The 22,215-nt window shown below is 46.5% G+C and overlaps 1 protein-coding gene across 4 annotated transcripts in view; it reads right to left on the bottom strand.

Annotated features, from left to right (window-relative positions):
- The window catches only part of RPAP1 (RNA polymerase II associated protein 1), a 53,802-nt gene extending 32,383 nt beyond the window's left edge, over positions 1–21,419 (bottom strand). For all 4 annotated transcript variants that reach the window (XM_074955673.1, XM_074955670.1, XM_074955671.1 and 1 more), the window contains exons 1-7: positions 21,286–21,419; positions 14,048–14,286; positions 12,749–12,897; positions 12,430–12,522; positions 9,997–10,183; positions 8,753–8,929; positions 5,265–5,462 (exon numbers count right to left, since the gene is read on the bottom strand). In XM_074955673.1, the coding sequence (XP_074811774.1) occupies positions 5,265–5,462; positions 8,753–8,929; positions 9,997–10,183; positions 12,430–12,522; positions 12,749–12,897; positions 14,048–14,237 (994 nt within the window). In that variant the 5' untranslated portion in view covers positions 14,238–14,286; positions 21,286–21,419. The remainder of the gene's footprint in view (positions 1–5,264; positions 5,463–8,752; positions 8,930–9,996; positions 10,184–12,429; positions 12,523–12,748; positions 12,898–14,047; positions 14,287–21,285) is intronic.
- Positions 21,420–22,215: the final 796 nt, after the last annotated feature.

The following is a 22,215-nucleotide window of genomic DNA, read 5'->3' as shown; positions in this document are numbered from 1 at the left end:
CAAACAAAGAGATTAGGGACAGAAAAAAAATTAGATTCAAGTTTGAGAACTGCAAACTAAAAACATCTGGGGGAAAATAATCTGAAATAAAGAGGCAGAAAGCTAGGAAGCAGTAATGCTGAAAGAAACAAATGAGAATGGACAGTAAATTATTAGCCTGCAGTGAATTATGGTAATAAAAAGGTCAGTGCAATATGGAGCTGCCTAGAGACATCATGTCACAGGACAGAGAGCTAACAGTCCCTTACTACACAGATCTGATGCATCCACACCTGCAATGTTGAATTCAGTTCTGACTACCTAGTCAGAAGCTGATGTGATTGACTTCTGAGAAAAAGATTAAAAGAGCTTGTGATGGCATGCAAATCCCGCACAGGCCCTGAGTGGGTCAATGTGAGCTGAGAGGCCAGTTATGTTACCGATCATGAAGCCCAGTTGGGCAAGAGCAGGCTGGTTAGTATAAAGAGCAGAAATCTGTAGCAGAAGGGGGCTGCAGGGAGTGGGGTGGAGTGGGGATAAACCCTGGGATCCTAGCCTGATTAGAGAAGGCTGGTAAGCAGCTGGGGAGGCATAAAGCAGCCACTGAGGTGGAGCAGGCCCTTGTGCTGCACCCTGAAAGAAGGGCAGGATTTGGACTGCCAGGAAGAGAGAACTCTGGGAGATGTTCTGTGGAGGAACAGAGTAATGGGAACTTAAGAGGCATAAGGGAAAGGCTGAGAGAGGCTGGGTAAAAAGGAGCCCAGGGAAACAGCAGCAAAGAGTGGAAGTGCACAGACCTTGGCTGCTGGTTACAGGGTCCCTGGGCTGGAACCTGGTGTAGTGGGAGGACCTGGGAAGGTGGCAGGAGCCTGGAGCTGGGGCCAAAAGACCTTCTGGTGAACTAAGGGGTGGACAAAATCATGACCTGGCCAGAGGACTCAGTTATAGGAAGAGAGGCCACCGGAGTGACCATCAGCAGAGGGCACCATGTGGGGAAACTACTGCTATGCCACACCTGGCCACGAAGAGGTGATCCTGAGGCACGCGAATACCCTTCACATAGCTAAATACATATAGAGAGAGAGCTTGGCTGAGCCACGACTCAGCGGAGAAGCACGACAACAGCTGACAAGTATCTGAAAGATGTAAACACCATGGAGGAAGATCAATTATTTAGCGTAATAAACAGAGCTTTAAACTACAAGAAATTGAGAGAGAGGAAATTTAGGCTCAACATCATGGAAAACTTTTTGTCAGAGAGATGAATTAAGCTGCAAGTTGATCTCCAAAGGGAAGGGGTGCTTGGGACATGTACCTGGAGCCAACTAAACACTAGCAAAGGCACAGTAGAAATCTGTCCCATACTGGCTTGAGGATGGATTAGTTACCAGTCTTTTCCATCTCCAGATTCCACCTGGAAAACCACACAAACATTAGCTCAAAGTAGCCTGGACCAGGACTAGTTGCTGTGACCAGAGGGCATTGAAGAGTAGCAGCCTTGTTTCTGATTGAACAAAACAAGAGCAGGACATGGAGATGTTTAAATTACTGCTGTAATCCTCTGCACTGAAGCACCCTTGCAAGGAACAATGGATACACAGAAATCCTTTTTCCTGATCAGTCCTTTTCCCGCAGATAACTGGCCCGGCCTGAAGCCTAAACTTCTCCTGGCTCATGTCTCCAGTTAGCATTTTAATCTTCGTAAAGGGCCCCCATAATTTCTGAGACATAGCCACAGACTCATGATTAGTGTAGTATTGAATCAGGCAAGGAACCAAGAGCAGAGTTATCTACCCCAGCCAGAAAACTGTTCCACAGAACTTCAGCCAAAGGCCCAGTGCACATTTTAATTAAAGAAAAAAAGCATCTGAAATGAAAGAAGGTGGCATGTTTGTGGGTGGTGGGTGTGAAACAAAAGGAAGTAAAATCACCAGAAAACTGAAATCTATTGACATTTCTAATTCAACAAGTTGTTTTTCCCCTCTCCATTAATCACTAAATGAAGAAGGCTAATTTAATCATGCCATGAACAGGATTATTAATGTTACTAGTGGCCCTTGCATTACAATCTTGTCAACAGGAAAAGACGGATACATATTCCAAGGCATCAGCAGATTGTTCAATTACTGAAAAATCCCTTTACAGAAACACAAGCTGGTAGCCTGAATGCAACATATGTACCAAACTTTGCAGGGCTTCCATTGCTTTAAGGGTGACAAACCCAACCCTCTCCCTCTCCACCCTCCTTCCCAGAGCCTGTAGGCTCTGATGAGAGTACAGCCTATGGGCAAAGGACTTGGGACAAATTTACCAGAAATTGAAGCCTTTTATTCTCACTAAGAAGGAATTAAAATGAATGCCTCCTCGAATGCTGTTGAACCGAGCTGCTCTTTCTCCTGTGGGATTCAGGATTACCATTTCTGCCAGTTTACTCATGATGAATATACTCCTTGACATCAGCAGTGGCAGCTTCCCAATGTTAAGTGCCAATGTAAAATTAATATTACATCTCCTGCTGGGCATGGTGCATTGCATGTGTAATCTCATGCAGTTGGAAATGCCTCACTGATTTTTAGAATTGCTTCTTTCTGTAAATTGCTTTCCTGCTCCTCTCCTCCTTGAAATATGAAGTCTTCCATAGAAAATCCCCTTTTCCCGTTCCAACACTGGCTTCCAGGGGGAGCAAAGCACCCTCCCCAGCTAACATACTCTTCCCAAGAGCTCCAGTACAACCCTGCCCACCCTTTAAAGACCACTTCTCCTGAGCAATTAATTTGTGCTGGTGCCTGGTGTGGAGTGGGGCAAGCGAGTGTCACTTACTAAGATGCAGCTTGTGCACTCCATTGTTCTGGAACTGAAGAGCTAAAAATAACCTTTATATTAAGGCTGATGGAGATAAAGAATCAGAGGGAGAAAACTGTTGTGGAGAAACAGCAGAAGGATTGTGGGGCGAGGCATTTTCTTCAATAGATGCTAAAACAGCTTTCCTTCCCCTCCACACACACAAACTTCTCTCTCACCAAGGAAATGGTAAACACCGTCGTTATCTCCCCAAAACACACTGCCGAAATCCAGGAGCAATTCAAAGATCTCATTAGGCAGCCTGCACGCTACACTGTGACCCAGAGAACACATCAGAAGAGAAGATCGAGATATGGAGACAGCAAAGGAACAATGTGAAACTGGGGAGAGGTACACCAGCGAGGGAGAGATGTAAGCAACAAAGGCACAGTGTTGGGGAAAAAACGGGCAACAAGATGGAGAAAAGGAAAAGGCACAAACAAAACAAAAGGGAGGAAAGCAGGACTGGGAACAGAAACTTAAGGGAGAAGTACTCCTGTTCGCTAAGCAAATTCAATGCTGATGTAAGACTCCTGGAGACAGAGATCTTCTTGTCAAGAGGGCAGGTGCAGCAGCAGTGCTGGCTTCCCCACAGTGCCCTCTCATGGTGCCCCAACAAGGACCTACAGTGAGAGCATGTTTCTCTCTCCATGTCCATTCTCTCTTTGGCCTCTCTGCTGAGACTGTAAATAAGGGGACAATCAGCACCAGTTGCATTGGTACTTTGGTGAGGACCACTAGCAGCTCACCTGAGACCCATCAATTCATTTAACTTTTAAAAAAGGGAAATAGGAATAGGCATTAAAGTATGCAGAGGACACACAGATTGGTGGTCTCAGCAAATCCAGTAGCCATGCATCTGATCTGCACTGTGGCTCTGCTGGGAGTAGGATTCTGACTAGACTGAGGCCAGGTTCAGTGGGCACTTATTCTGCACTGGCAGTACTGTAGCTCTCAGTATCTCACCTTCCTCGCAGCCTGGAAGGCCACAGCCCCTTTTATGCACAGTGGATAGAAATTAGCCTCCTTTTGGGAGAGCAGAAAGGGTGGAGACTTACTCCTTCTCCCAGCTCCCCTGTTTCCCTTCTATGGGGTTTGGTGAGAAAAGGAGACGCCCCCTCTCCGCCGCGCCCCCCCCCCCCCCGGCCCGTTCTGAGAGAGGAAGAAAAACTGAGCCTTGACTGGCACCCCTCATCTCCATGGACAAGAGAATAAGTAGACCACCTTGGGGACAGAGCAGGGGGAAGAGATGTTTGCTAGTAGGGGTTTGGGGAGAATAAGACCCAAGGGAGCACTGTAGGGTGCCCCTGAAGCACTACTCAGAGGGAAAAATGCTTGATTACTTGACAACAAAATGTCTGCTGAGCCAGGGTAGGAGACACCTGAGTGGGCACTCAAGAGGCTGAGGGGATTGTTTCTGACCTAGGAGCCAAGATATTCATTGACAAGAAACTGGCATTCCCCCACCCACTCCCATACACACTTTGCCTCCTCTCTCTCTGAACTTCAAAGACCAGCCCTGGTAAAGCAAAATACAGGAAACACCATGGAAAACTTAGTAGGATTATCTTTGAACATTTCACTCTGTAAATGACAATTCTACAGCACGATTGCTCCCTTGCTGCTTTGTACTACTCTGTCACCCAAAGAATGGTGGAGCACCCCGACCACAACCACCCCCGTGTGAGCACCAGGCAGGCATCCGCTGGAAATCCACTCAGTTGGTTCTCAGATCCAAGCCACACAGTAAGATCATGGGAAGTAAGGAAAGAAAAGACCAACTAGGTCATCCAACCTGACCAAGACCATTTACTGCAGAATTCCCACTAACATCTTGTCTGATTAGTAGGCCCAGCACCTTCCACGAGAGCTGAACTCTTGAAGGCAAAAGCTGAGCCCCAAGGGCTGTAAATACCCATAGGTGTGCGGATTCATTGCGACTGAACAGTGGTTGCTGACATCCCTGGACCGTGCTGCAAATGAATCAGCAGCAAAGGGCATCAGTCATTCCCCGATAAAGCAGCTATTCGTGAAGTGGCAGTGCCATTTAAAGAAAGCTATTCCAGCAGCAGCTGCCTCTGTTTCTTTCTGCCACACTTTGTCCTTTCCTTTCCTTTGCCTGCTCAGAAGATCAATGAGGCTCACCCTATAAAACGCATTTCCTCACAGTGCATCTCTGAATGAGTTATAGAGATTAATGGGTTCTTTCCATTTACAGGCCGCATTGTATACAAAAGCACCCTTACAATGCACGGAGCTCAAATTAAAATAAGTGTTGTTGTTCCACTTGGACTCAAAATCTGATTTATTCAAAAACTTCTGACCAAAGGCTAATTTGGGTATTTAACAAATTGCTGCAGAATTCAGCACTGGAATGATTTAGAAAACAGACAATCTTGCCACAGAATTAGGTCTAGCATGCCACCAAGCACGAGTTTTGTCACCTGTGATTTCCATTCTTGTATCTTTTTCAGTCCGCACAGACTCCTCCATGCCTGACCCCCCTACAGAGAAATCCTTCACAGTCTCCTTTGCACCATGCTGTGATTCGGTCCCAGGTTCTGGAGGTCCAGGCTTCTCCCGTCTCTCCTGGCCTTCATCAACACCACGTCGTGACTTTAAGAAAGCAACTAAGCTGGGATCTGAAAGTAATGACAGACAAACAGAATAGTGAAATTGAGTCATCAAAATGCTTCTTGGTCCAGCTCCTACTATGTATGCTTTAATCTTTTTTACTCCAGTCCCAAATGCTCTCGGTGATCCTCTCTAAGGCACTTACTGCTTTAGGACCTCTTGATCCTGTAAGGTGGGGACAACTGGTTGTTAAAATGACAGGAAGGACCGATCTGATAAATGTCTTTCAAGGCAGAGAAAAGACCAAAAATTCTATTAATTCTTCCAGTTCACAAATATAAACAAAGTAATTTCCCCCTATATTACAAAAAAAAAGGCACATACAGGTCACACTATTCATTATGGAGAAAACTCTGCTCTCAGATCCACCTGGTAATCTCAGTTCTGACATTCTGCTCTCCCTATATATGGACTTCTCATTGACATCAATCTGATTTCCACATGAATAGGAAACACAGAACATAGTAAGAAGAATTATTCACATTTTATTGAACCACAACAAAGTTTCAGTTCAAGTTCTGGGTACAACTTGAGGGGAGTTCTCTTTATCTGAACTGGATCATCATCCCTAGTATCAGACATGGACTTCACATCCAGAGAATCATAGGAATGAAAGGGGCCTCGAGGAGTCATCTAGTCCAGTCCCCTGTACTCATGGCAAGACTAAGTTTTGTCTAGACCATCCCTGACAGGTGTTTGTCTAACCTGTTCTTAAAAAACTCCTATGAACGGAGATTCCACAACCTCCCTAGGCAATTTATCCCAGTGCTTAACCACCTTGACAGCTGAGAATTTTTTCTTAATGTCCATCCTAAACCGGCCTGCTGCCATATAAGCCCATTGCTTCTTGTCCTACCCTCAGAGGTTAAAGAGAACAATTTTTCTCCCTCCTCCTTGCAACAACCTTTTATGTACTTGAAAACTGTTATGTCCCTTCTCAGTCTTCTCTTCTCCACACTAAACAAATCCAATTTTTTCAATCTTCCCTCATAGGTCATGTTTTCTAGACCTTTAATCATTTTTGCTCTTCTTCTCTGGACTTTCTCCAATTTGTTCACATCTTTCCTGAAATGCGGCACCCAGAAAGGGACATAACACTCAGGTTGAAGCCTACTCAGTGCAGAGTAAAGCAGAATTACTTCTCATGTCTTGCTTACAACACCCTTGCTAATACATCCCAGAGTGATGTTTGCCCCCCCCCCCTTTTTTTGTTTTGTTTTTTGCAACAGTGTTACACTGTTGACTCATATTTACCTTGTGATCCACTATGACTCCCAGATCCCTTTCCGCAGTACTCCTTCCTAGGCAGTCATTTTCCATTTTGTACGTGTGCAACTGATTGTTCCTTCCTAAGTGGAGTATTTTCCATTTGTCCTTATTGAATTTCATCCTATTTACTTCAGACCATTTCTCAAGATCATTTTGAATTTTAATCCTATCCTCCAAAGCACTTGCAACCCCTCCCAGCTTGGTATTGTCCACAAACTTTATAAGTGTATGCTCTATGCCATTATCCAGATCATTGATGAAGATATTGAACAGAACTGGACCCTGTGGGGCCCCTCTTGATATGCCCTTCCAGCTTGATTGTGAACTACTGATAACTACTCTCTGGGAATGGTTTTTCCAAACAGTTATGCAATGACCTTATAGTAGCTCCATCTAGGTTGTATTTCCCTAGTTTGTTTATGAGAAGGTCATGCAAGACAGTATCAAAAGCCTTACTAAAGTCAAGATATACCACATATAAACACTGGCAGCTCTCTTCATGATTTGAGGGGAAAGGGTGTTTGGAAGGGGAAGGTGTTTGGCGGGGAGAGAATATTCTTGTGACTAAAACACAGGTCAGAGTCAGGTGATCTGAGTTTTACCCCTAGCTCTGCCACTGACATCATATAATCTTGTGCCAGGCACATAACCTCTCTCTGTGAGAGATTCCACATCTGTCAAGTGGGGACAGTGAAAATTACATCCCTTGTGGCAGCATGGTGAGATTCAGTTCATTAAGTGTTTATCAAGTGCACAGAGATCATCCAATAGACGGTAATAGAAGTGAAATGTTATTAGAGACAACAACAATCACACTGATTACTACTCGGAGAGAGGAGGTTCAAGGTATTAGGAAATTAACCCTGCAGGGGTTTATACTGTTAGATTAACACTGGCTTGTGGAAATTTCACTCTGGTAAATGTACTCCATGTTTTGAAATCAGTTTATAGAAAGGAACAGATGAAATTGGGACACAACAAGCTACCCTATGCCCCTGTTTGCCATAGCCTGTCCATGTCTCTCTCTCTCACACCCCACAATTCAAACTAAGCCTCCCTCAGCGAGGGATCCCACTGGATCAAACATTCTGTGTCGGGGCTGACAGTCTTAAAACACCCATTATTTCTATTAATGCAAGTAGAGTTGTGCTTTCCTGTACTGCACTGCGCAGAAAAAGGAAAAAGAGGTTTTATTAATCATTCTAGAGTTATATGTATAAATAATATTCCGAAGACACTGATTATGGCAATATAGAGACAGTCGTCAAAATCATGCTCTGCCTCAGCATAGTCTCTCTGGTGATAGAATCAAATAGTCCTGCTGCAAAGATCCCTACAATCTGAAGAGGCTATACAGTGCAGCTGGGCATGAAGCTTTATGATCTCCTCCACACCAAGGACACAGATGCTAACCTAGCTACTGGGCTGCAATAGCCCTAGCAGTGTCCCTATGCAGCCTGAGACCGGAGGGGAGGATTCTTTTCCTCCACTCCTTTGTGTCTGCCCAGCATCGGGCCACATGCTCAGTCTGGAGCCTGGGCTTAGAATTTGCCTTCAGGTGAGCCATTCTTCATAACACTTCACTATTTTGGGGGCATAAAATTCAACCCACAGATATGACTGGTTTCATTCCCTGAAGCCAGAGGACTGAAAGTCTGGGTAATTTTACCCTGCCTGGCATAAACGTAGATACTACAGGTATTTTTATTCTCAAAAAAATGTGAAATGCTTTTTGAAATGTATTAAGTCTTCTGCCTCACTAATACTCTGTGGGGGCAAGTTCCACAGTGCAGAAAGAAAGGTTTCCTTTTATATTAATCTTGTTAAAAGCGATAGAAATAAAGACTCATTTCATCTCAGGGGTTCGGACAGTGCAGCTCTCTGAATTAAGGGTGCCCCCAAGATTCTGGCTGCAACTGCTTTACTCCATCCCTTTGTGGCCTATCCAGTACACTCTACATCTTCTTCACCCTCCTCCAGCCTGGAATAAGCAGCAAGGTGTTCATGTGCAGGATACTGGGGTTCATACCCAGCTGAACCAGCAGCCTCCTCTGCTCCTGTAGGATCTCCTCCTGGGTCATGGAGTGCAACTTCTGTAGGTTCTCCTCATGGATAGCCAGAGCTTCCCGCTCACTCTCCAAGCTTCCAAGACCCTCTCCGGTTATGATATGAGGTCGCTGAGTGCTCACACCATCATCAGGTTTGCCTAGAAGATCCAGCCACAGAAGTCATTAGTGAGTCAAGTGTCTATAGCATTATTAATTCATCCAAATCTGAACAGATCAAAAACATGCCACTGCACAGAAATCAATTACTCACCAGTTTTTTCAGATAAAAACAGTACTTAACAATGGATTACTATCCAAGATAACAGTGAATATAACCTATTCCAGTTTTCGCAGCCACTGTTACCTGCCCTTTAGGTTCCTGCTCCAGGTTTAATGTTAGCCCTCTGCTAAGCCCTGGTACACCACCACTGCCGTCATCCTGTCCATGTTTGCAATCTCCAACACTCACACAGCTCTCATGATTGTAAAAGATGGAGCACTACCCAAACCACACTGCAGATTACAGCACACATAAACAAACAGCATGTGAATGACATTAACAGGTGAAAGTCTGCTAAACAGACATTTGCCTTGACATGTTGGGGACTGCTAATCTACTGATTTTCTTCTCCTTGATTGTCAGAGCTCTAAGTATGCAGAAGGATCATGCCCTGAGCAAACCCCAGCTCTCTATCTGCCAATCTAACACCCTTCTTAAAGAAAGGGTTAAATGGAATGAGCCTAACAGTGCTGTAAAATTCTCATTTTATCAGATAGTGACTTCAATCCTTCAGCTGGTCCATGATCCACCCCACAAGGACATGGTCTCAATGATTCAATTCTTTTTGTCTGGAACAACAGCACATTCCATCTGCTGCATGCAATACCAGAGCATCCCTAACACTGTAAACTGGAAATCCTGCAGGCATTGGACCGCTCTTCAAACAGTTTTAAGTAATATCTCTGTAACAGTACCAAACATGTTTTTTACTGTATCCACAGCAGCTGAAAGCCTTGTGTGTTGAGCATTTGAGGCGTGAGGGGGGAGAGATGGAGAGGAGCCAAATATGGGCAGAACGGCCTATCAGAAGAAACCCTAGGCTTCCCATCAATACAGCTGACTATCTGACATTTAACATTAGACACACAGAAGAACAACCCAATCTACATTAGTGGCAGCCATTTCAGTATGACAGTTGAGACAGACAGAGGCTTCATGACTCACCATCCTTATTGCTGTGGAGTGGCTCCTCCTCTGCTGATCCAGGGGAACACATGGCACCTGGAACTGCTAATCTTCCATGGGTATGCCTAGTCTCAACAGCAGGTGGAGCTGTCACGGCCTCTTCAGCTGCTCTCTTAGCAGCTATCTTCTGTGCAAAGATACTTTTTCTTCCAGATTCCACCTTCACCTGTAGGAAGATAAATTCCCAGATCAACACTACCTCTTCTCCAGACGTCCCCACCCTCATATCGCAGACAACCGTCTATACGCTCTACAAAAGTGTTTCCAAAACAAGGAGTTTGGAACAGGACATTTATGAGGGAAATAAATACCAGTGTCTCCCCTCTCTCCTGCACATGCATGACAGTTTTCTACTGTATTGTTTGAAGGTAGAACAGAAGGAGAAAAATAATTGCCCTCATTGTTTGCTGGTTAGAAACAACTGGGTTTAATTATAAGTGATTTCTGGCAAATCAGAACGCAGCTACACCTCAATATCAATGAGCACAACAGCTCACCATCTCCGGTTAATCTGAAACCCTGTTTATCTGAGTGCTTTGCATTTTTGAGGATAAGTGGGGGTTGTACTGTAGTCACCACATGCTTGGAACAGGCTTCTTACAAGATTACTGGCCTGCAGCGAGGTGAGAAGATTTACACAGTAATAAGTGGGAGAGTGATGTTAAAATAATCCTGGCTAAATTAATGCGCTGCTTGTGCTAAGGAAGGCAAGGCTCTGTATTCCCATCAATATATAGGGAATCCATGCACACTAACGAAACAGGACTCCTGCACTTTTCTTGCTCAGCGATGGGAGAAGAGTGCCTAAAAAATGAGAGCCTATTAAAATAAAACCCTAAGAAGTTGCTTCCATATGCTTACATATTTATAGTAACAAACTTGGCGGTTTAATAGAAGCTACTTCTTTTTAATAGTCTTCCTTCTAAAAAGCCATCTCTTCAGATGCACCAGCACATCCATCTTGTGTCATCGCCCCAGAAACTGGATTCCGCTCTCGCTCAGTTTTGTTTTCTTAGCCTGCACCTCCTGTTACTGCAAAACTAGGTTGACAGAAGCTACTGCGTCTGATTCTAGCTTCTCTAGCAGATTTCAGGCCAAACAAAATCAAAACTCACAAAGCTGCACAACAACACAACCACTAACCCAGGAACCTATCCTTGCAACAAAGCCTGTTGCCAACCATGTCCACATATCTATTCAGGGGACACCATCATAGGGCCTAATCACATCAGCTACACTATCAGAGGCTCGTTCACCTGCACATCTACCCATGTGATATGTGCCAGCAATGCCCCTCTGCCATGCACATTGGCCAAACCGGACAGTCTCTACGTAAAAGAATAAATGGACACAAATCAGACGTCAAGAATTATAACATTCAAAAACCAGCCGGAGAACACTTCAATCTCTTTGGTCACTCGATTACAGACCTAAAAGTTGCAATTCTTCAACAAAAAAACTTCAAAAACAGACTCCAACGAGAGACTGCTGAATTGGAATTAATTTGCAAACTGGATACAATTAACTTAGGCTTGAATAGAGACTGGGAGTGGATGGGTCATTACACAAAGTAAAACTATTTCCCCATGTTTATTCCCCACCCCCTCACTGTTCCTCAGACGTTCTTGTCAACTGCTGGAAATGGCCCACCTTGATTATCACTACAAAAGGTTCCCCCTTCCCCCCCCTGCTGGTAATAGCTCATCTTAAGTGATCACTATCGTTACAGTGTGTATGGTAACACCCATTGTTTCATGTTCTCTATGTACATAAATCTCCCCACTGTATTTTCCACTGAACGCATCCGATGAAGTGAGCTGTAGCTCAGGAAAGCTTATGCTCAAATAAATTTGTTAGTCTCTAAGGTGCCACAAGTACTCCTTTTCTTTTTGCGAATACAGACTAACACGGCTGCTACTCTAAAACCTGCAACAGATACCAATGAAAATGAACTCACAAGAAGGTTTGTGAAGAAGTGCCACCCCCATGGGAATTAGTATAAATCCTATCGTTAAAGTCTTTCATTATTTATTAATAGAGTATGGTGTTTTCTCTGGTTAAAAAACAAAAATAAAACAGGCCATGTACACAGTGAGACCTGGATTCTCCATGCTTCCTCAGCATACAGCTCTGAAGTGACCTCTCTCTTTCTAGATTAGGGGAATTCAGTCTCATTTAGTTGTGGGATACAAGGCAACCCCTGACTCTGATTTGTCAGGACAGCTCTTTCTTGTGATGAGGAGGAAATTCCGTAGATATGCGAGTTAGCTCCTGATCTCCAGCATGCTGAGCTGCCTGCTTATAGCACTGAGAAGCACCAATACCGTTGCCAGGCGTTCTGCTCTACAGTGAGAAATTCTGGTAGTTAAAGAAGAAAGTGAGGGAAGACTTGGATGAAGCTGCATTTCTGACCTCATTTTTTATTTCAGACCGGTGAAACGCTCTGGGAAACGGGTCTCCAGTGGGCACTGGCATGGTCACAGCTGCCGTGCTCGTGTCTCGTTCCTAAAGACAGGAGAAACAGAAGGAACTAAACAAACTACTTCTTGCATGTGCAAACACAAACTGTTCGCTCTTCTCAGTGTGCTCCAGGATACTGCAGTGCCACAGCTACTGGATTCACCACACTCTAGGAGAGCAAGAGCTTCCTCCCATTTGATAACACTCCCTCCCCCCTTCCCTAGTGCTCTATTCACAGCAACCTGACACACTATTACAACACACAACGCACAATGATTTTGCTGAAGACTGCCGTGATGTGTCGATCCTGACACTCCAATCTCTCCTCTGGATCCTCATCATTAAAGCAGACACAGGCATTTTTGAACTTGGACTTCTTTGGAGGTGCTGGAGTTAGGGCCGGGAGCACATCAGGAAAGTCTGAAAAGGCAAAAAAAAATAACAAAAGAACCCCAATACACATTCCATGAGGTTATTTATGATGCACGGAGTTACTCATATCTTCAAGGGGCTAGATATGTACTAAGGAATCTTGCTCTGGTATTTTAAGGTGCCTATTACCTTGGCAAGAATTGAACATGATGAAGAAGCAAACTGAGAATTCTCAACTTCTCTGGGAAGCAGAGAGTTTGAACTTATGTATTCAAGGATTTTATTGCTGATTTCTTTACAGGCATCACTTCTGGGGAAAGGTTTTAAAGAGTTGTGGGCACCGGGAAGAGCACTGAGTTCAACATTGCGGGTCACAAGGGAAAGCTATAGGTACAAGGGCAGTACACAGAAATGCTAAGACGACATACTGAAACAGAGAGGAAGCACTGTTCTGCAGTTAGAGCACAGGCTGAGGATTCCAGAGACCAAGCTTCTAGGCCCAACTCTGCCAATGACTCACTGCGGGACCTTGAACAAGTCAATGCCTCAGTCTCTCCATCTGTAAAAGTGGGAACAATATTTCCCTACCTCACCAATGGCTGTGAGGTTTAAATCATTGATGTTATAAAAGCACCTTGAACTTAGATGATCAAAGGTTCTATAGAACTGGTTATAGTTATCAGTGCAGTGGCAGGCTGATGGATGTTAGAGGAAGGAATGTATAGCACACTAAAAAAGCTGGATGCTGGCAGGACTGTGTGGAGAATTAAACAGAGGCGCTGAGGAGAGAGTCTAAATGCCGAGTAAAACAGCTGGTGCTATGCACATGAGACAGCTGAGATAGCTACTTCAAATACAAGTCCAAGCAAATGGGATATTGCAGGGAGAATGGATATATGATGCCAGGATTGCACTTGAGGCAGACGTGTGTTGCAGGGATAACTCTGATGGACGCTGTTGGAGGACAGGTGCAAGCAAAAGCACAGGTCATAAGAGGAGCACTTTACCCTAGATAAAGGAGTAAGGATGAATAATGTCACAAGCAGGATACAAATGCAGGGGAAAAGCAGATGGATGTTGAGGGCAAGGAGGTAGAAGACATAAAGCATACAAGTGCTGAGGTGGGGGTGATTACCAAAAGATAAAGGGGGAAGATGTCCATATTAACATAAAATAAAGACACCCCAAAGAAAGTTACCTTCTAGTATCACCACATCCCTGCTGTCCTGCAGTGGGGGTCTCTCCTCATCTCCACTGCCACCAGCTCCTCGCCTCTTGTCTGCTTTCTTCACGACCTTCACTGCTGGGGAAGCTCTTGCTGCCAGGAACTGGTTCTGAAATCGCAGCAGATCTGCCTCAGACTCTCCAGGCTTTGGCCTTGACAACATCCTGCTTCCTCACTTTTGCTGCTTGCCCTAGAGCTGTGTGTCAGGGTACCTGGCGCACACACAGGAAACAAATTAGAGACTTGGATTCTGGGGAGAAACCCCCTAAACACTTCATTCTGACACACACAGCTCTCCCACACTCTTACTGCAATACCCCGCCCTCTTGAATCACCCCAAACACTGTTCTTCCTATTAATGGCGCAAATGAACTGTTACCTTGTCTTCACTACCAGTCAATGCACCACCAGACAAGCAGACACCTGCTCTGCCAGATATTTGTGAGCAAAACACCATCAGTCCAACAGGCACTGCTCTTTTCAAGATATTTAAAAACAAACTTTGCATGCAGCCTTTAATTGCGTGAGGCTGTTAGTGTGAGGCCCACAGTGGTGTAGTTGGATTTATCCTACTTTCAGCACCAAAATTAGTGCAAGGTCACTCAGAAGGTGCAAACAAACATAAAATCCCCTCTTTGGAATCAATCACCTCTCTCCACGCATCTAGCCTCCTCTCAGAATCTTATCATTCTCTGTCCACCTTTGGTGCAAGAGCCATCTCCTCTGCAGCTCCTGAAAACTGGAACAGCTTTCCTATATCTTCCTGCCTCTTTCACTCTCCATCTTACTCAAATCTCACCTGACAAGTGATTTCTCCCTTGATTATTCCTCTTAATTTTGCCCTCCCTCTCTCATTGGCCTTCTGCCTGGGATTTAATGTTTGAGAAAAAGGATACTACACAAAATAACTCAACTCTAGATTTATAATCTAAATAATCTATATTTGAAATATTTGAATCACCTGTATTGAATTTATTGGAAGGAAATAGCTGGAATAGGGGACATAGTTCACCCCGGTATAACACCATTGACTTCAATGGCATTAGACTAGGGATAGATCCATCCTATTCTCTCACTGTTCTTTACCCGAAGACCCATATAAATGCAGCCATTATGGGGGGGAGGGGTAAAAACTCTCTATTTTGAAAGAAGACAGGAAGTTAGCCACTTGAATCTAAACATTTTTGCCTATCTTTAGGCACCTAATAAAGTAGATTTTCAGAGGTGCTGAGGACCGACAGATCCCATTAACTTCAATGGTAGTTGTGAGTGCTCGGCACCTCTGACTCTCAGACCCCTTTGTCTGACGCCTAAAGGAGAATTTAGGTGCCAAATTTTAGACACCCAAGTTTGAATACAATGGCCTAATACTTGTGACAGTTGCCAACTCAACAATCATAGAGTGGTATCCTCTATTTTTGCCAAGACCAGGTACAGCATAGGCAACAGCAGGATGAACTTCCCTACACTACCCTGCCAACACAACCACCTCTAGGAGCCAGAGGGAAATTCCTTGGCTTCTCCTCTACAACTGCCAGCAAAGGTCCCACGAGTGGCTGCTGGTAGATTTTTGGGGCCCTGGAATGAGGCTGCCCTATATTAGGCAATAGGGAGGTAACACTGTGCTATGTTCTTTGTAAACACAAGAGAGCATGATTTTATATCACAAATCAGCATGTATTGGTGCTGGACTGCCTTTAAAGGGAGAAGGCAGAATGCTGCCTTACAATCTGGCTTCCTTCCAACAATACTGCAACACCTGTGACTTATTTAGACACTTCTTCCCTCTTCACTTCACGACACAAGCACACTTGCTTGTAGTTTATTTATGGAGCTCTCTGCCTCAGCAAGGGCTGCAAAAATCTCATTTTGATTGATTGGTTCCCCCTATGATATGCATAAGCAGCACCACATGAGAGCAGAAACCACGTGCTTCATGCTCTACCATAATGGACTTCAAAGACCATCTGAGCCCAAATTATGATGGTGCTGGAATATCAGAAACAAATGGGCTAGAATCAAAATGCGTTGCAGATGCCTTCAAATAAATCCCTCACCAATTCCTCCATCCTTGCCCTGCCTTCAACACCCAGATTTACACAAGCCTACCTGGGTACTTTGTGCATTACTCACACCATCTGAAAATAAATGGGGCCAAACAGGCGCTTTAGAACAGTCCAGAGAGAAACATCAGACACTGCGGGGTGAAAGCCAGCCACAGAAGACATTGAAAAAGAGAGAGGGGTTTTTGGAACAAGTGAAAGCCACTCCCGTCAGCATGGGTGTAACTACCACCTCTTGGAGTGATGAGTTACAACATAACATCAGAGTTATAGTGTGGATGGGAATTTAACCTTGTTCTGGAACCAGGCTTAAGCCTTGAACATGCACATTCCCGATTCCATCCATGTTGTAACTGGGTCAAGAGACAGACATGTTGTAACCAGCTTCCCCAGTTTTGTGCATTTGTAAGTGTGGATGAGTCAGAAATGGTTTAAATACATTTGATGCTAGCAGGTGGGCAGGAGTAGTTGACTAGCATGCACAGGATTATTTTTTCCACAATACCTTCATTCTAGACTAGGGACGGGCAAACTTTTTGGCCCGAGAGTCACAACTGGGAATAGAAATTGTATGGCGGACCATGAACGCTCATAAAATTGGGGTTGGGGTGTGGGAGGGGGTGAGGGCTCTGGTTGGGGGTGCAGGCTCAGGGGTGGGGCCAGAAATGAGGAGTTCAGGGTGCTGGAGGGGGATCAGAGCTGGGGCAGGGGGTTGGGGCACCGGGGGGGGGGCGGTTTCCAGCTGGGGGTGCAGAAACTGGGATGGGGATGAGGGTTTGGGGTGCAGGAAGGTGACCCAGGCTGGGACCGAGGGGTTTGGAGGGCAGGAGGGGGATCAGTGCTGGGGCAGGGGGTTGGGGCATGGTGGGGGGGTTGGCTCAGGGATGCAGGCTCTGGGCAGCGCTTACCTCAACCAGCTCCCGGAAGCAGCAGCATGTCCCTCCTCCAGCTCCTACGCAGAGGCACGGCCAGGCAGCTCTGCTGCACGCTGCCCTGTCCACAGGCGCCGCCCCTGCAGCTCCCGTTGGCCATGGTTCCCAGCCAATAGGAGCTGCAGGGGTGGCGCTTGGGGCGGGGGCAGCGTGCGGAGCAGAACCTCCTGGCTTTCCCTATGCGTAGGAGCTGGAGGAGGGACGTACCGCTGCTTCCAGGAGCTGTGCAGAGCAGCCCCCAACCCTGCTCCATGGCTGGAGCGCCAGAGTGGGGCACGCCCCAGACCCCGCTCTCCAGCAGGAGCTCGAGGGCTGGATTAAAATGGCTGGCGGGCCGGATGTGGCCTGTAGTTTGCCCACCCCTGTTCTAGACCATTCACCAGACTACCTACGGGAAGACTGCTGTACAATTTGGCTTGCACAGCTGTCAGAAAGTAAGAAAGCCCTTCTCACAGCTGTCAGAAAAAGCATGCTAGATCACCAGCAATAACCATATTGCTGCTAGTGGAGCTCTGAACCCAGTGCAGCAGGGCCTTAAAGACTGGTCCCAATCGCCTTGCAACTCAGGCCTCCATCTGCACTACAAGAAGAACCTTAATACACAGGTATCTGCCACACTTAGGGGTGTCCATATATAAAAAAATTTATTATAATTATTTTTGGTAAAACACCCACCAACGCTGTGGATAGAAAGTAATGGTTTATAAACATCCTGGAGACCAGTGTTTTCTACTAGATGTGAGAGAGGGGGATGGGAACAGGTGTAGGAGATCAACCATATTTTGTTACAGGTGTTGAACTCAGTCAACCCTGTCTCTTCTGTTAGGATCGCCAAGCATGTGAGTGAGGAGGAGGTCTAGTCGAAGCCATATTTGTCACCAAAAGTAGATACATGTATCTTTGCTGTAGATGATGAGTAGGACCCTACCAATTTCACAGCCCTGAAAAAGGTGTCATTGACCATGAAAAAACCCTTCCCTGTGAAATCTGATCCTAGCTGCAAGTCCCTACCAGGCTGGGGGGCGGGGAACAGGACTTGTCCTTTCCTTGCACAACCCGTCTCAGAGGGAGACCAGACCCATCTCCAAGTGCCTCTCCCTGCTGCAGGAAGCTCTGGTAGAGGCTTGTTGACATGGGTCCGATCTCCCATTGATGCTGGAAGCACCCCAGCCAGGGGCTCCTAGCTGTGAGTCCCTGCTGGGACAGGACTTGTCCTTCCTTTGCATGACATCTCCGGGGGTAGGGAAGATCAGACCCACCTGCAGGTGCCTCCTCTGCTGCAGGAAGCTGTGGGGCTGGGCAGCAGCCCCAGAGGTTCCTGCAGCTGGAGGCGGCTTGTGATTTTCCCCTGCTGCTGGGGGAGCTCCTAGCTGCAAATCCCCACTACCAGAAAAGGGACCCCCTTACAACACCCCTGAAATTTCAGATGTAAACATCTGAAAACATGAAATTGACCAATTTTTAAATCCTCTGGCCATAAAATTGATCAAAATGGACTGTGAATTTGGTAGGGCCCTAATGATGAGGCAATATTTACCATTACAATGGTAAATGGGTACGTTTCTAAGAGTTGCAAAGCTTCCCCAAATCAGCATTAAAATCTGTTAAGTGAGCAGGTCCATCTGTTGCTCTTCTCACTGGATACAAAACAATTGAAAGTTGTTGATTTGGGAGGTTTTTGTTTAGCATACAACTTCATTACTGGAGCATCCCATACTTAGAAAATTTCTTCCAGCAACTCCTAAATTCACCTCCCAATTATTGTGATGGGTACTGAGTCAGTTTAAGACATCTGCCTGAAAATATTGCGCTGATTTGATGTGAGCCACTCCCACAGTGACTTCTGATTAGGAGCCCGATGAACTGTGCTTATACTGGAGGAGCGTGAACAGAAGGAAAACTATAAGCAGCCTGTAAGTGGCAAGACAGCAGCTCTGACCTAGATGTGACTAATAAATGAGGAAGGGCACCCCATACAGGAGTGTAGGAAAATTCCTCTCTGACTGTGAGGAGTCTCTGAACCCCAAGATCTCTTATTTTCCCCATCCCCAACATGACTTTGTTAACTCCTTTCAATGGAGATTACCAGTTTAGTCACCAAAGTGGACCAGAAGGGACTTGCCCCTCAATCACAGCTCCTAAATCAGACAAAGGGATCACTATAGGGCAACATAAGGTGCTTCCTCCAGCCAGAGGCTGAGCACATTCTCCCCACAACACCTCCAGCCCTGTCCTGCTGGCCTTGAAGTGGGGGAGTGAATGGAGAAAGGCAGAGAGTTGCACTCAGGCAGGTCTCCCTCATGGCAGTGCAGAGATCAAGGAAGGCCACAGCCTTAGTGCTCTAAATCAATGTCAATGAAAGACTAACTGAGCTATTTATCCGTCTACTAGACCAATGTGTACTATGTCGTTCTGCCCCTCATGAAAGGCTTTTTTCATCCTAGAGACTGTGGCAACTCACACAAAAAAAACCCCACAACAGCTCTAGGATGGGGGGTGGTAATTGTAGCCTGTAATCAACAATATAGCCAAATATCCTGGGCTATAACCAGTCTAACCCTGGAAGAGGACCTGCTGAATGGGCCACCTGCAGAAGAAAAAAACAAGGCGTATATGGTCACAGAATATTTATTACCTGCATTTGGACCAGGTAACAGCAAGTGCCTTAGGAAAAATTAGTGCCCCTACACTATCAATTGGATCTTTGGGGTAAGGGAAGCCTCAAGAGTTACTGCAGAGGGCCAAATGTTAAAATAAAGGAAGAGATCTGCTGTTAATAGATTACATTAGAATAAACTAAAGTACTCAGCAGTTTTTTCAGAGTACACAACACTGATGGGGTTTTGGTATACAAGTCATTCTATGTGAGGCTTTTGAGACAGATTATAAAAATAGGCTTAAGTTAGAACCTATAGAAGTAAATGGCTCTTGGTCTGAAAAATAATTTGTCAAAATAACTCTCACACAGGTTAGTTATGATTATATAGTGATATTCACCATATGGTCAAATGTATTGCTACTGCATGTGCTGGAGGTTGCTGCTGGTTGGAGGAAGGGGGTGGTTAATGGTTTGTTGTGCTTTCAAAACATTGTCCGTGGCACCAAAAATTTAGGATAAGTGCCTGTTTTTCAACTATTTGTTGTAAATCTAAACATACATAACATTCCAACATACGTTCATAAGCCAGGGCAAAACTGATGTCCTAGCAAGCTTTATTTCTCACATTTGTGACTACATGTCCCTTTTAGGTCAACATATGTTCAAGACAGTAGCTGAGGATATGTCTTCACTGTAACTAGATACCCACTGCGGGCCTACGCCAGCTGACTCAGGCTCAGCCTAAAGAGCTGTTAATCTGTGGTATGGGCTCAAGCCCAAACTCTGGGACCCTCAGCCCTGGCAGGGTCCTATAGGTTGGGCTCCAGACTGAGCCCAAACTTCTACACCACAATTAAACAGCTCCTTAGCCAGAACCCCCACAAGCTTGAGTCAGCTGGCAGGGGACCAGCTATGGGTTTTTAATTGCAGTGTAGACATACCCTAAGCAACTCTAATTCCTCAGTAAGAGCAGAAAATGCCTACATAATCTCCACTAGCACTTTTATGTCCCTCAAAGGGTCCCCAGGCGGGGGGTTAGAATTTTTCCTTCCCTTTGCGTTTCACCTCCAATTTATCTCTGAATGGATAACCTTAATTCTCAGGCTTTTGCCGGCTTTCACCCACCACACTCCTGCCACACAATTACTGCGACCCGCTGTGTTTCTGGGTTGTTGCTAAGTGAGCTGTAGCCCACGAAAGCTTATGCTCAAATAAATTGGTTAGTCTCTAAGGTGCCACAAGTACTCCTTTTCTTTCAGGCACGGGTGTGTGTGTCTCCGGGTGGGGGGCGGCGGGGAGGGCTGGCCCCTGGCTGCGATCTGCTGGGGGGCAGGGAAGTAAGGAAATGGGCACCCGCCTCCGGAGTGAGCCAAGGGGGTTTACTAGCAGGGAACGAAGGGAAACTTTCCGTCTGTCTGACACGCGCTTCCCGGGCGCAGTGCGGACGGACGGGCGGACACACATACGCCCCCGAGGGGGTTTTTACTGCTGCCCACGCACCAGTGGCCCAGGGCGAGGGCGGATCCGATCCGCCTGAGGAGAGGGAGACCTGTCCCCGCCACCCCGAGGGGAACAGCCCAGGACAAACCCCTGCCCCAGCCACCGGCCGACACTGACCTGCACATGTGGGCCGCCCCCGCCATCCCGCCGCACTTCCACCCCGCAGAGCTCGTCACTTCCGCCCCGCCCCGCGGCCTTTCACCCCGGGCCAGAGCGGTTTCCAAAGCTCTTGTCTCCGCCCACCGCCGCCATGTTGGAGCCGTGGGAGAAGAACAGCCCCGCGCAGGGCGGCGGCTCACGTGGGCCGATGTAGCTCTGGGGTCTGAACGTGTGACGCAAGCGGTGTATGTCTCCGGGAGTCCCGCCTCCCTGACGCATGACTGTCAGTCACCGCCCGCTCGGGAACTGCAGCCTGCGCCCACCAGGGAGACTTGCACGTGGCTAGCCCCTCCTTCCCCCACCCCAACAGCGTGTCCCTGCCGGCTGGGCCCTACCTCGCGCCTGTACCCCGCAGCGCGTGCCTGGCTCCTTCCACTGCCCCGCCACCGCCCAGAGCCCGCTTGGCTGCTGTGCGGGGAGATCTTCGCGCTCCCAGGGGGCCCCGCTCACAGAGGAAGGGAGGAGACACCCACTGTGGCCCCCCAGCCAGCCTGCAAACCCCTGGGGAGGTGCTTAACTTCCCGCGCGTGGGATTTTAGCCGGGCTGCTACCCTGCCTAAAGTTAAGCCTGTGCATGAATCTGTAAACATTGGGAGCCGAGGCACGGGCAGTAAAGAGGACTGAATTCCGCCTTGCAATGTGTAGGATTTGGAGTAGGTCGTGGCAAGGAATATTAATTTAAGATTATTTCCTAGGTACGCCCCTGAAGAGATACCAAGTATCCTGCTTCTCCCAGTAGACAGCTGCTTTTTGGCATAGCACACTAGCTACTGCCAAAAACCATCCAACATGCTAGTGCTGGCCTGCAGGTTCCCTGAGAGAACGTGGCACTAAAAATCGATGCGACTCACATATTTCCCTTGCATAATGACAGGTTTCAGAGTAACA

The sequence above is a fragment of the Natator depressus genome, chromosome 6 (assembly GCF_965152275.1).
Source record: "Natator depressus isolate rNatDep1 chromosome 6, rNatDep2.hap1, whole genome shotgun sequence".
Taxonomy (NCBI): domain Eukaryota; kingdom Metazoa; phylum Chordata; order Testudines; family Cheloniidae; genus Natator; species Natator depressus.
This window is presented reverse-complemented; position numbering and strand designations above follow the sequence as displayed.